At 45.4% G+C, this 15,876-nt stretch overlaps 1 protein-coding gene across 2 annotated transcripts in view; it reads right to left on the bottom strand.

Annotated features, from left to right (window-relative positions):
- The window catches only part of LOC115596459 (bone morphogenetic protein receptor type-1A), a 59,309-nt gene that overhangs the window by 16,775 nt on the left and 26,658 nt on the right, over window positions 1-15,876 (bottom strand). For both annotated transcript variants that reach the window (XM_030441590.1, XM_030441589.1), the window contains exon 3: window positions 7,200-7,483. In XM_030441590.1, coding sequence (XP_030297450.1) covers window positions 7,200-7,266 — 67 coding nt within the window. In that variant the 5' untranslated portion in view covers window positions 7,267-7,483. The remainder of the gene's footprint in view (window positions 1-7,199; window positions 7,484-15,876) is intronic.

Below are 15,876 nucleotides of genomic sequence, written 5' to 3'. Positions count from 1 at the left end.
AGAAGCTGGAGGAGGAGAAGCTGGAGGAGAAGAAGCTGGAGGAGAAGCTGGAGGAGGAGAAGCTGGAGGAGAAGCTGGAGGAGGAGAAGCTGGAGGAGGAGAAGCTGGAGGAGGAGAAGCTGGAGGAGGAGAAGCTGGAGGAGAAGAAGCTGGAGGAGGAGAAGCTGGAGGAGAAGCTGGAGGAGGAGAAGCTGGAGGAGGAGAAGCTGGAGGAGGAGAAGCTGGAGGAGAAGCTGGAGGAGAAGCTGGAGGAGGAGAAGCTGGAGGAGAAGCTGGAGGAGGAGAAGCTGGAGGAGGAGAAGCTGGAGGAGGAGAAGCTGGAGGATCCTCCTCTCACCCAACACCTCTATGGAGTCCAGCGGACAGTCCAGGACAGAGCTGTTACGGTTAACATGTTTGTGTTTGGACCTTTGAGAGCTTGAGTTTTAAAAAACATGTTGAATATTTAATATATTGTATTGAAACGTTTGTTTGGGTATCAAAGCTCAAAATAGTCAAAATAGTTTGTCATCAGGAGTTGTGGATGCTGCTGACTGACACTCATGTAAACACTGATTAATACACCTTCTGTATACAAAATACAAACTATGCCTTTGTGTTGGTGAATGCTGTTGATCCTCTACAGACTGACACCTGCCAGCAACCCTTCAGTATTTCATCATTTCTGTATTTGTGTTTGCAAACTGGCCCGACTCAGGAAGAAAGATAAAAGTACTGAAGTGATTTAATAAACATCTCTGTGGCTGATGTGTTGCTGCCTCCACTGTGACTAACATATAAAGTGTAAGTGAACATCCTGCTTCAAACAGCAGAGAGAGGGAGGAAAAGGACAGATCAGCTGTCAACCACACTGAACCCCGGAGAGAACGATCGGTGTCATCTCCCTCTGCTGCTTGACCTTGGACACAGGACGAAGAGAGGAGTGAGTTTGAGATGTGAGTGAACACAAACCTTTAAACCTTTAACCTAAAGCTCACAGAGATTTAAAAGTCAGTAGAGGGAATCTGACAAGTCGATTCCATTCAGATTTTTACTACACACCCTCGTCCCATGATTACCCTGATCCAAAAGGCACTAATGCGATAAGATTACATTTTTGTGTCTTTCTATTTTTCTTAGGTTCATAGGTGATGGTAAATCCTCTCTGAGCTGTTTGCAACGCAACATAACATGGATAAAACAAGAAGATGCAGTACCTAGCTAGCTACTACCAGTGTGAGGCTAACAAGACTGCAGCCAACTATTATTATTAACTATAACTGTTGATTAATCTGTCAGTTATCTCCTCCGTAAACAGATTCCTCACAAAATGTTGAAACATGTCGATCATTGTTTCATCCTAAATGTCTTGTTGTGTCAACAACCCAAAGATTCTCAATATTTATAATAACTGCTCAAACTAATTAACAGATAATCAAAAAATTCATCTTTGCAGCTCTGTTGGCTTCTGCTGCTGCTCAAAATCATTCTGGAGACAACCGACGCTCACGGTGCCTGAACAAATGTTTAAAGATGTGACGTGGTGTTGTTGCTGTGACTTCTTATGACATGACAACTGTGCCAAACTCTGACACCACTTGTTTATCTGTTTGTTGCAGCGTTAGCATCAGTGACATATACCTGTAGTGTGTGTGTGTGTGTGTGTGTTCTCGTCCTGGTCGACATCCAGAGGGGAGAAGCTGCTTTTCTCTTGTTAGGAGCAGTCATCACTTCTGCAGGTGGACAGGAGATGAAGACACACACACCTGAATCAAATCCACCTCCTGATACAACATCCAGTCACCTTCTCTGTCCCTCAGCAGTCACTATCACCTGAACTCAGTCAAAACATCCATGTTCATCTGTCACCCTACACAAACCATCTTAAAAAACCTCTTTCACGCTGTTCAACACTTTGGACTGTGTCAAACATCGGACACTCAGATGTTTGTCAAATATCAAATCTAACAGACACGCAGGATATAAACTGGAGGAGTGATTCTTTGTACAGCAAAAGACAGTTTGAATGGAAACTAAAAGAAATCACTAACAAACTGACAAGTTAAAGAGTGAAATCAGTCTCCTCTTGGCCGTCAGAGGCTGTGGCAGAGAAACTCTGGAGGGGAAATAATTATTTTTTCTTTTTAATTTTTGTACTATTTTAATCCCAAATTGGGAAATTCTTTTTTCCACTCACATTACACACAGGTGCACACACACACACACGGTGTAGAGGAGATGAGTGGGATTGGACCAGCGATCTTCAAGTGCCCCAGCCAAGTCCCTACAGACTGCCGCCCAAATAAACACTGCTTCAGAGGCTGAATGTGTCTCCAGAGGGACTGAGGGATATTTCCGGAGAACAATGGCTGTTTGGAGTGTTTAGCGCCGCTGACAGCTCGTACAGTGCCATACAGGAAGTGGTTAATGTGCAGAGAGGAAGTGAGAGCGGCAACAATCAGTTCAACAGCTTCCTGCAGGGAGGAGCGGCGGACGGGACGGAGGGAGGTTCAGATGATAAAAGAGCTGAGAGTGGAAACATGAATGTGAGACTTTGATTCTGTCTGTCTGCTTGTTTACAGCCTGCAGGTTCACATTTACTGACACAGTTGTTTCAGTGTTGATTTCTCTTTTTTGGTCTTCTTCTAGAGGACAGAGGAAAAAGGGTGTTTCAGTCCACGATGTCACAACTGTGAAGCAGGTTCCTAGTTTAACATCTTTAAATTAAATCTGTTTTTCTTCTGTTCCCTGTTATCTTCTGTATTTCAGACTATTCACACCAGTATGAGGCTGCTGAGTCCCGCTGAGTCCTCTGGATTTAGTTTAGGTTAAAGCTTTTAAGTTGACTTCAGGGACAAAATTCACGCATGTGAATATGGAGTTGTAAAAGCAGCAACTTGTTTAAATGATCTGTTTTCTATGAAAGTTTTGTTGTCTGTGTAGCTGAATTGCTGTTGGATTATTTTTCAGTCATGTGTAATTTATCGTCCAATATTGGAAAACAGTAAAAACATTTTTCTATTATTTTTAATTTGTTGTGAAGCTGCTGGAAACAAAAACTTTATTTCAACACACAGATGCAGAAGTCACTGCCTCAGTCTGTATGTGTGTGACCGTCTCAGTCAGGATAAAGAAATGTGCTGCTGTTCTGATGCTGTTTTTCCATTTGTTCACAGCTACAGGCTCATTTCTGAAGTCTCTCCATTATCAGGCAATTAACACTTAATCATAGCTGGAACAAAAGGCTGCTGATACACATCTGTGTGTTCAAGGAGGAGGTACTGATAATACAGGAGGCACTCAATGACTCTTTATGTTACTGCCAGTCTAAAAGTACTGCTTATCTCACTGAGAACAAACTGTAGAGTTAAAGAGTAACTCAGCAGCTGAAACAGGTTTAAAGACTGAAACATCCAGGAGGAGAAATCAGAGAAAGCACTTGCTGTGTGAAGGAGCTTTCTCAGGGTCCAGGGTCTACATCAAGTTCCCCGGGACATTATTTCACCCCAAAAATGTCCCTGCTGTGGGACTGTACTTTTTGATGACAACTGCAAGTTGTTTTTTTTTATTTGTTTTTTTATCGATTTTTGGAAATGTAATAATCGAATCATAATCGTCAATATTATAATGGCGATTAATCAATAATCGATTTTTTTCACCACCCCTATTAGTTAGTTTCTTGAAAATGCGTCCCTGAGATTAAAAGTTTTGGACATTAACACTGACATGAGTCTGAGTGTGCCTCAGTAGCTGCATTCACGCTGGCTTTTGGGTGCGGCTTTAGTGCGCCAATTCCCGCCTCCGTCTCAGTGTGAATCTCTGAGGTGGAGGTGAAATTTCACTCCAGCACTGCTCCGCCTCTGGAGGTCGTATCAGGGCCGTATTACTGGTGAACCGAACCAGTGTGAACAGATAAACCGGCTTCGCTTATCGGGGACGTGTCGATCGGACAGTCTGATAACTGCACAGGTCCTCCACTCAACTTAATACAGAGAAATGTCCCACAAAGCAACGTTACAGGACCAAACAAAAGTAATGTGGTAACTGTAACTGTCTTTGGCAACTTATTGAGGAGAAAAACACCGCAGATATACGTGGAGAAGCGTCCGTCCGACCAACTCTTCGTCTGCCCGAAAAACAGCGTCTGTCACCGGCTAAAAACTTCAACTTGGTCAGCCGCGATGGTCAGCCCTCCTGACCAAGACTTCAGACTTCTTTAGGAGCCGCAGCGCCGGCTTTCTGTGTGAATTCACGGCAGTTCGTCTATAAGACGGAGCTGCTTCGCTCTGTGTGAATCACCATCGGTGGAGAACTGGTGAACGGCGGCTGCAGCTTTTGTGAGTTTTCTCCTGTGTGAATGGGGCTACTGACACAAACAGACGTTGTTTTTATACCAAGACTGAAAAAAGTTCATGTAAAACATTTGCTGAATTTACAAGAAGGCCGAAAAAATGAGTTTATGAAGTTTCTCCTACCTTAACAACTCACTAAACTGAGACACTGTGGGGTGGCTGCAGTTAGGACAAAGAAGTAGCCTGTATTGGTTACTGTATAGTGTATTTGTAATGCTGAATTTACAAGAAGGCTCCAATGATTTAGAATTTGTCAGAGAGTTTCACAGCAGTTTTAAACTTTTTAAAGCTGCAGTCTGGAGTTCTGAGAACAAAGTGGACTTAGCCAGAACATTAGAATGAAACAGCTCCCAGGTCAGTCCTTCTTCCTCTCTGCCTTCTAAGCCCCTCCCACAGAGGATCATGCTGTGCACGCGCAGGCTTGTAACCACGGTAACGGAGGATGCCTGATAACCAAAATGGCGCATTCAAATAAGAACAACATCAGGCCTGATTGTTCTATTTCTGACCAATATAACTACATTACAATGAGTGCCTCCTGCAGATCACTGTAGATATCCAGAGTAACAAACAATATTCCTCACATCACTGTAGACGAGTTACCAGGTGATCATTCAGGTGATCATCAGCACCTGCTGCCTTCCTGAAGCATGAGGAACGTTATTTCTCTAAACCAGGGGTACTCTCAAAACAAAATGTCCTTTTCATTCAAAACAACAAACTAAAATAAAATTTCATTTCCATTTTGACAAACTGAAATAGTTGAATAAAACAAAGTTTCTAAGTCTCTAAGTGACTTTTTGTTGTTGTGTCATAGATGTGACAAGAATCCTGCTTGCAGCTTGATATGACGATTTCAGTGCATTTATTTGTGTTGTTCTTACCTCTGAATTTTGAGGAAATGTCTCGTCTCATAATGTCGTTTCAAATTGGAAATCTTTATCACAGCTATAGTCTCCTGGCATATTAAAGCACATGGGTCTTGTGCTGGTTTGAGGGAGAATTAATGCAAATTTTTCAGTCCATTCTTCTCTGAATTTTGAATTATTTTAACTGCCCACTTTTCTTTTAGCAGTGAACTTAGAACATGCCAACATGCCTATTGAGGACCACTGCTCTAAACCAATTCAACCACTTCAGAGCGTCCTGAACACAAACTAACATTTTAACTGCCCGGTCACTTAAAGACACTTTTGCTAACCAGTAGCCATCAGACAAAGCTAAACACCGGTGAGAGCAGACACTGCACCTGTGTGGGGGAGGGGCACTGCCTAGTATGCGCTGCGTGAGGGAGGGGGGCTGCAGCAGCTTATGCACGAGAATGATTGACACTTCTCAGACACGCCCCTTGGCTCTGATTTGTTGTGTTGATCCAGGAGTGGTGGATTCTTGAAAATCAAATTCCAGCCACTGGGTGGAGCCACAGACGGTGGGTTTTTAGTTACAGACTACAGCTTTCACTAGATGATGTTGCTGCTACTGGTTCAGTGGTTGGATCAGTTGAAACAGTTGTCCTTTTCACACAAACGCTGCATTATCGCTGCAGCGGTTCTAGACAAACCACTGTGTAATTCACATAGAAAGCTGGCACTGTGGCTCCTAAAGAGGCGTGATGGTCCACGTCATGATGTGTGTGGTTTCTTCAAGGTGTTCTAGCGGAAAGTTCACTGAAGTCTCGGTCTGGAGGGCTGACTGTCACCATGACAACAGTGACTACAACAACACGAACACTTAAGAGGTAAAGTTTTCTGCCGGTGACAGACACTGTTTTTTGGGCAGAAATGTGACGAAGAGTCGGGAGGACAGACAGGAGGACAGACGGGAGGACAGACAGGAGGACAGACAGGAGGACAGACGGGAGGACAGACAGGAGGACAGACGGGAGGACAGACGGGAGGACAGACGGGAGGACAGACAGAAGGACAGACAGAGGGACAGACAGAAGGACAGACAGAAGGACAGACGGGAGGACAGACAGGAGGACAGACAGGAGGACAGACAGGAGGTCAGACAGAGGGACAGACAGGAGGACAGACAGGAGGACAGACAGGAGGACAGACAGGAGGTCAGACAGAGGGACAGACGGGAGGACAGACAGGAGGACAGACAGGAGGACAGACAGAAGGACAGACAGAAGGACAGACGGGAGGACAGACAGGAGGACAGACAGGAGGTCAGACAGAGGGACAGACAGGAGGACAGACAGGAGGACAGACAGAAGGACAGACGGGAGGACAGACGGGAGGACAGACAGGAGGACAGACAGGAGGTCAGACAGAGGGACAGACGGGAGGACAGACAGGAGGACAGACAGGAGGACAGACAGAGGGACAGAAGGGAGGACAGACGGGAGGACAGACGGGAGGACAGACGGGAGGACAGACAGAGGGACAGACGGGAGGACAGACAGAAGGGACAGGCGGGAGGACAGGCGGGAGGACAGACGGGAGGACAGACGGGAGGACAGACGGGAGGACAGACAGGAGGACAGACGGGAGGACAGGCGGGAGGAGAGGCGGGAGGACAGGCGGGAGGACAGACGGGAGGACAGACAGAAGGACAGACAGGAGGACAGACAGGAGGACAGACGGGAAGACAGACAGGAGGACAGACAGGAGGACAGACGGAAAGACAGACAGGAGGAGGGACGCTTCTCCACGATGCTTCTCAACTGCGGTATTTTTTTCCTCATATAAGTTACCAAAGACAGTTACAGTTACCACGTTACTGTTGTTTGGTCACAGTGTGAGTGGGGCAAGTGTGTTCACAAACAGCTGCTGCTAACATCAGCAGGTCGACAGAGACCAAACATGCTGTTTACATCACAGTGAAGCACCTGGAGATCAGACAGAGATACAGAGATCTTACCATCAGTTCTGAGGGTCAGCAGGAGAGCAGCAGCCGTCACAGCCAAACAGAAATTGAGACCTGCCATCCTGCAGCAGGACTGGACCGACAATGGGCTGGACTGGGCCCAGACTGGGCTGCGCTCTGTGATCCGGAGCGTCTGGTTAGCTGGTCAGAGAGCTGGATTGAGAACTAGAGGAGGTGAAGGAGCTGCAGAACAGCAGGAGGGATGTAGAGAGGAGATGGAGGCAGGTATCACAATATCAGGTCCTCTTCTGTCTCACTGGATCGTTGGGTCCAAAACCCTAAAGAGGGAAGGACACAGTATTAAACTTGAACCAAACACAAAAGGAAGAATAAATTACCAAAACATTTTGAAAAATTGGCATTGGTAATCCACCAAATTGTTTTATTAAACATCAGTGTTGGTAAAGCCCCAGAATTTCTATCTAGCTGCATCCATAAATGGCACTTTTGTTACAGCCACAACTGAAAAAAACGATATAATCTAGCTGTCATTGAAGTGGCGGCCCTAATAAGAACCAAGTAGTTTGGCTTGGGTTAGTCTGGCTCGGCTCTCTCCCTCGCCCCCCTCGTCCTCAGCGAGCTGTGACCTGCTGACCTCAGCCGGCCCGGCGCTGGCTTCCAACAGTCCAACTAACTACCAAATTATTTGTCCTGAGATGTTCTGCAATTATAGGGCGCTGGCCCTGCGCAGCGCTAATAACGGCATGTCACAATTAGTGGCCGCCAAGAGGGGCAGAGGGTGTGTGTGTGTGTGTGTGTGTGTGTGTGTGTGTGTGTGTGTGTGAGTGTGTGTGTGTGTGTGTGTGTGTGTGTGTGTGTGTGACAGTGAATGAATTAGCAGCGATGCACGGCCGGTGTCTGTCACTTTTCATTTGCCCGGGGGGGACAAAGAGGTCCGACCTGTGACCCACTTTTCACACATCTCTATGTTTGTGTGTGTGTGTGTGTGTGTGTGTGTGTGTGTGTGTGTGTGACAGTGTTGCAATCAGAGTGAGGACAAATATCTGAAGCATGCTCGTGTCGCAGGACACATCGCACTAAGAGGACACTTTGTTCCTCAGAACTTCAAATGACTGTTTAAAGGTGAAGACTTGGTTTGGAAGTTTAGCTTATGGACATTTAGTTGTCATGGTTTAAGTTTGTGTCAGAGGTGAGGACATGAACTACATCAACGATAGTCCTCACAAGACAAGACAGACCAACACGTGTGTGTGTGTGTGTGTGTGTGTGTGTGTGTGTGTGTGTGTGTGTGTGTGTGTGTGTGTGTGTGTGTCAGAGACAGACATGCGGTCCACGTCATGATGATGATGTCTGTGTGTTTCCAACATGTTTCCCAAGTGACATTCTGTCAATTTAACATGAACCGGCTGATAGTTTACAATCATATGGATGCTGTTATAATGTGTAGTGATTGAGATCCTGACCCACCAAACATCCTGGAAGTTAAGTTTTTACTCTAAATTACATAATGACATAATCTCCATCAGTAAACTGGACCTGTCTGACTCACTCGTGGGGACGGAGGCTGTTTTCTGGGGGGAAAGTTCACTGAAGTCTCGTTCTGGAGGGCTGACCGTCACTGTGACAACAGTAACTACAACAACACAAACACTTGAGAGTTAAAGTTTTTTGCCGGTGAAAGACGCTGTTTTTTGGGCATAAATGTGACGAAGACTCAGGAGGACAGACAGGAGGACAGACGGGAGGACAGGCGGGAGGACAGGCGGGAGGACAGACGGGAGGACAGGCGGGAGGACAGACGGGAGGACAGACGGGAGGACAGGCGGGAGGACAGACGGGAGGACAGGCGGGAGGACAGACGGGAGGACAGACGGGAGGACAGGCGGGAGGACAGGCGGGAGGACAGGCGGGAGGACAGGCGGGAGGACAGGCGGGAGGACAGACAGGAGGACAGACAGGAGGACAGACAGAAGGACAGGCGGGAGGACAGACGGGAGGACAGACAGAAGGACAGACAGAAGGACAGGCGGGAGGACAGGCGGGAGGACAGGCGGGAGGACAGGCGGGAGGACAGACAGAAGGACAGACGGGAGGACAGACAGAAGGACAGACAGAAGGACAGACAGGAGGACAGACGGGAGGACAGGCGGGAGGACAGATGGGAGGACAGACGGGAGGACAGACAGGAGGACAGACGGGAGGACAGACAGAAGGACAGACAGAAGGACAGACAGGAGGACAGACAGGAGGACAGGCGGGAGGACAGGCGGGAGGACAGGCGGGAGGACAGACGGGAGGACAGACAGAAGGACAGGCGGGAGGACAGGCGGGAGGACAGGCGGGAGGACAGGCGGGAGGACAGACGGGAGGACAGACGGGAGGACAGACGGGAGGACAGACGGGAGGACAGACAGAAGGACAGACGGGAGGACAGGCGGGAGGACAGGCGGGAGGACAGACGGGAGGACAGACGGGAGGACAGACGGGAGGACAGACAGGAGGACAGACAGGAGGACAGACGGGAGGACAGGCGGGAGGACAGACGGGAGGACAGACGGGAGGACAGACAGGAGGACAGACAGGAGGACAGACTCTTCTCAGGTATATCTGCAGTATTTTTTCCCTCATAAGTTATCAAAGACGGTTACAGTTACTGTGTTACTGTTGTCTGGTTCCGTAACGTTGCTTTGTGGGACATTTCTCTGTATTTAGCTGAGTGAAGGACCTGTGCAGTTATCAGACTGTCAGACCGACACGCCCTCGATACGTGACGCTGGCTTATCCATTCACACTGGTTCGGTTTGCCAATGCTGCACCTCTGATACTACCTCCAGAGGCGGATAAGCACCGGAGTAAAATTTCCCCCCTCATTGCCTCTGAAATTTAGCGCAGGATCCCAACACTCAAACGGCAGTGTGAATGGGGCCTCCTTTCTCCCTGCATCTTCTGCCTCCTCTTCCTCACCAACATCCTTCATTTAATCCCATGAACTCATCTACAAAGGCCAAGAACATACTTGAAAAAAATAATAATAAAGTGTTAGCCTTTTTGCTGAGCTGTGTTTATATTATTCGGGGAACTAAAGGTTAATGGTTTAAACACAGATCTATTAGTCTGAAGGTTTGTTTGACCTCAAACGGCCGCTCAGCTTTTTATAACTCTCTGCATACAGTGTATCAGACTTTTATCTTCTGTAACAACATTTGAGAAGATGTGTTCGGGCTTCTCGATGTGTCGAAAACCTCAGGAGGCGACTGCAATCAGATATGATGCCCACACACAAATGTGACTGTCTCAACAGAGCAGCACTGAACCTTTAGATCTTTTCATGTTCACATACGGCTGCTGTCGGCTCTGTTTGTCCAAGATGGTCCCGTCTGACTCACAGGTGCTCATTTTCAAACAGGAATGTGCCTCAGAGACAGACGGGATGAAACTGAGGATTAGAGCGAGTGTGTCGGCGTCAGTGTGTCGATAACAGAAAGTGGAAATATCTTCACCTCGCTGCCACAACAAAGCCTGAAATTTTTGCTCCATTTAGAGAGCGACAACAACAACATGTGGGAGATAAGACGCACAAAGACACATTCAGACAGACGGGGGGACCGAGCAGGACAAGACGAGACAGGTTCAGGAAGGACGGTCTGTTGTGAGCCCCCAAGACAGGAAGCTCACACCCATCCTAAATCACCCAACACATCCACTTCCTTTTGAAAACACCAGGTGAGATGACTGCACAAAGCTGGGGACTGATCACAACAACGAAAACAGGAATGTGAAGTCAGAGTGGAGGCTGAAACACCGAGAGATAAAATGTCCACTCAGGAGATAAAATCCTGTCAGAAAGGGTTAAACAGATTCTCTAAGTGTCAGGTAACTTTCACTCCTCCCCCTCCACCATCAACTCCTCCCCCCCTCCTCCTCCTCCTCCTCCTCCTCCTCCCCTTCCTCCTCCCCTTCCTCCTCCTCCTCCTCCTCCTCCTCCTCCTCCTCCTCCTCCTCCTCCTCCTCCTCCTCCTCCTCCACCTCCACCTCCCTTCCTCCTCCTCATCCTCCGAGTCATGTTTAAACTCGTCTCCGATTCTTCCGTCTGCTTCTCAGTCAAACAACAAACTCCTTCTTCCCCCGGCAGCAGCTAACAGACGATACATTTATTTAATGCTGACTCCAGAGTCCCTATCGTGGATTCATGTTCTTCAGATATCAACGACATTTACGGCAAGTCGAGCTTTTTAAGATGTTCAGATCTTCATATAATCAGGTATCATGAGTGTTGCGGTTGAGGCCTCCTCTCTCTCCTTGCTCCTCATCTCGTCTCCTCAGTTAACAGCAGTTAATGTAGCGTAGCTGCTCCGGTGAGCTGGACGTGACATCAGAGTCTTGGAGGAGGAACATTCAGCGTGACAGGAATGAAAGGAGGTATTGTTAGCTGTCCCACCTGTACAGAATAAACCACCCTTATAGAGAACCACTGAGCCATAGCCAGCCCCCCCAGGGGAAGGAATTTGAGGTCACACCGCTCTGGGGATGCTGGGAAATGTGGAGGGATGGAAACCCAAGCAGTGGGTTAAGACGTCTAGAAGAAAGAGAGCTCTTTAAAGGCTGCTGGCTATAATAACTTTTCATTTGGCTGCAGAGGTAGCCGGCTATAAAAACTATTATGTCAAATGATATTACACTGCTATGACTGCAGAGTCTGGAGGAGGACTTTAATAAGGGAAATGCTCTGAGTTATAACGTGATTACTTCATTATTATTAGGATGACTACAGCACATGGACCTGTTTCAGCTTACTACAGAGCAAGGCACCAACACAGTTAGAGGGTCAATTTCAAGAACGACTATCAGAAGAAACTTTCTAATACTGGTTTGGTCAAGATTACAAAACAATAGCTGCTGACAAGACAAGACACAGAATCACAGAAGAAGAAGCAGTTCTGTTCCAGTTCAGAATCCTAATCCTGATCCATTCAGATCATTCAAATGAAAAATAAACTCGTCTGGAATCCAGTGTTGGTTTTCCTCGACCTGAAGTGTGAACTGAAATGGGCGTGTCACATCCTCGAGTGGAGGTTTCAATCCATCTATCTGGACTGATATATCGATCTGATCATTGCAAAGTGAAAACATGGATCCATATCATCATTTTTAAAATGCACCTTTACTGACTTTACTCCACTTGTAAACAGTGCTAGTGCAAAGCAGGTAGCAGCGAGAACAAGGCGATGTTGACCCTCCTGTTAGGAACAAATGGACGTATGGACTCAGGACCAACAGTCGGTCTCAGTCAGCAGTCTGACGACTGCTTTCGCTCTCAATACGACAATATTAGCTGATCTGATTCAACAAAGTTAGGCTGATTTACACAAAGATAAAGGCCAGAAGTTTAATCAAATAGTAATTACTAGCAAAAAAATAAATGTCTCATTGACTAATTTGAGGAATTTTGCTTTTTTTACTCTTGTTCATAGTTCTTGTTAAACTATGTTTTATAAGCTAGCAGAGACAAAGTACATTTTAATGCACCTATCTGCCCACAATTAGGGGTTTTTCTCTTCTTTTACAGCCAAAGGCAGAAGAGAAAGAGTGGCAGGTTCTTATGAGACGATATGAGATGAGATAATATGCCTATTTGACACAGCTACATATCATATAATCTCATATCATATTACATTTACATTTTAGGGCATTTATCAGACACTTTACAGACATTAATAATCCATCTCTAACAATTCCCCCTGCACCTCCTGGATGGACTGCAGCGTGAGGGCCAGACATCAATAATCAAGCCTTAATGCGTCTCCACTTCCTGCTGAATGGCGGCAGACTAAATAAAGGACAGCGAGGCCTGACTGGAGCAGTGGTGGTGTCCGACAGTTCCTGAGCTCTACAAATAAATGCAGTAATGAGGGAGATTGGGATCGGAGCTGGTGGTGGTGGAGAATATTAACGGACAGTCCATGTATTAGTGCTTCATCTGTAGCTTCTCGTCAGTCCAATCTGTCAATTAAGATATCACAGTAATAATTTTGTCTACAAAATGTGAAAAAATCAAACATATTTTAAAAACAGTCAAAAGAGACTCTGTTTATAAAGAGCATCTTATTTTTCTGTATCTTCTAAATACATTTTTGGATGAATCATGATGATATCACAAAATATCAAGTTAAATTCAGCCACATTTAATATGTAAGTCCATTAAGATACAGTTGTAAATATTTCTTGTTTGCTTCTCGTGTGCTCCAAATGTGTTGGCAGCCTAGGAAAGTTAAAAACATGATGATTCTCAGGCAGGTTCGGGGGAAGAAGAGTCTTTCTTGTAGTATTTATAATCAGACGGATGATTTTAATCTGGGTTGTGTCTGTGCATTCAGATTGTGACTCCAAGGTTTCAAACAGGTCTTTAAAAAAACCTGATGCAGAACAACCTAAAGCTGAAAAATGTCTCCAAGGTGACGGACAAGAACAGGTCACCAAGTCACAGTCACATGTTTGCATTTTGCATGTAGGAGTCAGATGCAGTCTTCACTTAAATGAAGAGTCTTGTAGCGGCGCACATTTGCTGATCTACTTGTTGCAGCATTAAGTTTTATATGTAGTTTTATGACTGTCAGGACATAATAGTTTGTTCAAGGTGCAATATGTCAGAATTGAAAACATGTGAAAACTATCATAAATCACCAACAGAGTAATGAAACAACAGTGGTGACACTGTGTCATACATTTCTTTACATCCCAGATTCATGTCACTGTCTTCAGCTCTTTTTCCGCTGCATGTTCTCTCTCTTTCTATCACACACTTTAATTTCCATCTGTTGCCTTCACATTTCTGTCTCCCCACTCCACTTTTCCATTTCCCTTACTTCCCTCCCTCCTCTCTGCCTCAATCTTGGCCCCGTTCCCCATCCCCTCCAGGGGCCCCTCCTTGCAGGCGGGCCTCTGGGTGCTGCAGCAGCCTCCCGTTGGTGTCGGCGCCCTGCCCGACATGCCTTTCAGGGCCTGGGAGACTGCAGGCCAGACTTTCTGGCTCCACTGCCATTGTTTGCTTGGCTGCTCTGCACCTCATCCCCAGCGATGGATTAGCATAAGAATACCCAGAATACCCCAGGCCACGGTAAGTGGCGCTGCAGGCCTCCTTCCTCCCTGCATCTTCTGCCTCCTCTTCCTCACCAACATCCTTCATTTAAACCCATGAACTCATCTTGAATGCTCCTCTTCTTCTTCTCCTACTGTGCAGTTTGTTTATGGCATATTTAGAGGATCATTCCTAAAAAGATCTTCGTTCCCTTACCCCGATTCCGTCTACTATTTAATTAATCAGATTGTATTTATTGGCCTGGAGGATAAAGAAAATGCAAGCTGAAATAAAAAACTCATAGCATAAAGTCAATATCTAGCAACTGAAATATGGACCCATTAGAGACTTTTATGAAATTGTTACACAAATTAGAATATACAGGGGATAGAAAAGCTCAGAATATGTTTCTCTACCAGTTGTGATTTCTAACTATATCAGATGATGAAAAAATAAGTCTAGATAGTTCATTAACAACAAAAGACCTTTGTGAAGCTACAGGAGATATTAACAGTGATAAAACGGCCGGACCGGACGGTTTACCAGTAGAGTTTTACAAAACCTTTAAAAAGCAACTTGTATGGCCACTTCTGGATATGTATGAAGAATCATTTATTGAAGGAACGCTCCCAGATTCATAAAGATTAACTATAATAACCTTAATACTAAAACCAAATAAAAACCCAACTGAATGCCCGTCTTACAGACTTAATTAGTTTAATGGGATGTGACACAAAAATACTTTGCAATTGTTTCTAGAAGATTAGATAAATGTCTTCCTCAGTTTATTATTGATGAAAAACAGGGTTTTGTAAAAAGCCATCAAGGTTATCACAATATTAGAAGAGTCTTGAATAAACTGCACGAGAGACATGATGCAAAGATTCAGCACTGTTATCAGTAGATGCTCATCAAGCATTCGATAGGATAGAATGGGATTATCTTCTGGAAGAACAACATTTTTCTCTGATGGATTCAGCTACTAAACACAAACCCAACTAAGATCCTAACTAATAACACCATCTGGAACCCTTCAGTTTACAGAGATCCACCTGACACGGTCGCTCCTCGTCTCCTCTGCTGTTCACGCTGGCAACTGAACCTCGAGCCACGGCTGTGAGAGCACTTACAGGATTATCAGGCATTACAATTCTGGGGGAAAGATCATCGCATTTCTTTATATGCAGATGATATTATATTATTCCTGACAAATTTAAAATATAGTATTCCAATCTAATGAGAATAACTGAACATTCTGGGGGGTTCTCTGGATACAACATTAACAACTCCAAATCAGTTTTAATGTTTTTTAACAAGGAAGAAAGACATAATCCCACTGTCAATACTCCATTTATGACAGCGACTGACGGTTTCAGGTATTTGGGCGTTAAGATCACTCCTGAACTCAGTGAAATGATACCAGTGAATCAGGACCCCCTGGTAAACGAGTGACTGAAGCATGTATGTTTCAGTGATGTAATAATCACAAGAAAGTGACAATAAACATATTCTGAAAACTAAATATTTGATTGTAATTTTTTTCTCCATATATTGTCTTTGTTAGAGATTTAAAATGTTTAATGTATTGATTATCAGAACAGATAATAAACTGCTTTAAATTCATAATAGTGACTC

Source organism: Sparus aurata, chromosome 15, assembly GCF_900880675.1.
Source record: "Sparus aurata chromosome 15, fSpaAur1.1, whole genome shotgun sequence".
NCBI lineage: Eukaryota > Metazoa > Chordata > Actinopteri > Spariformes > Sparidae > Sparus > Sparus aurata.
This window is presented reverse-complemented; position numbering and strand designations above follow the sequence as displayed.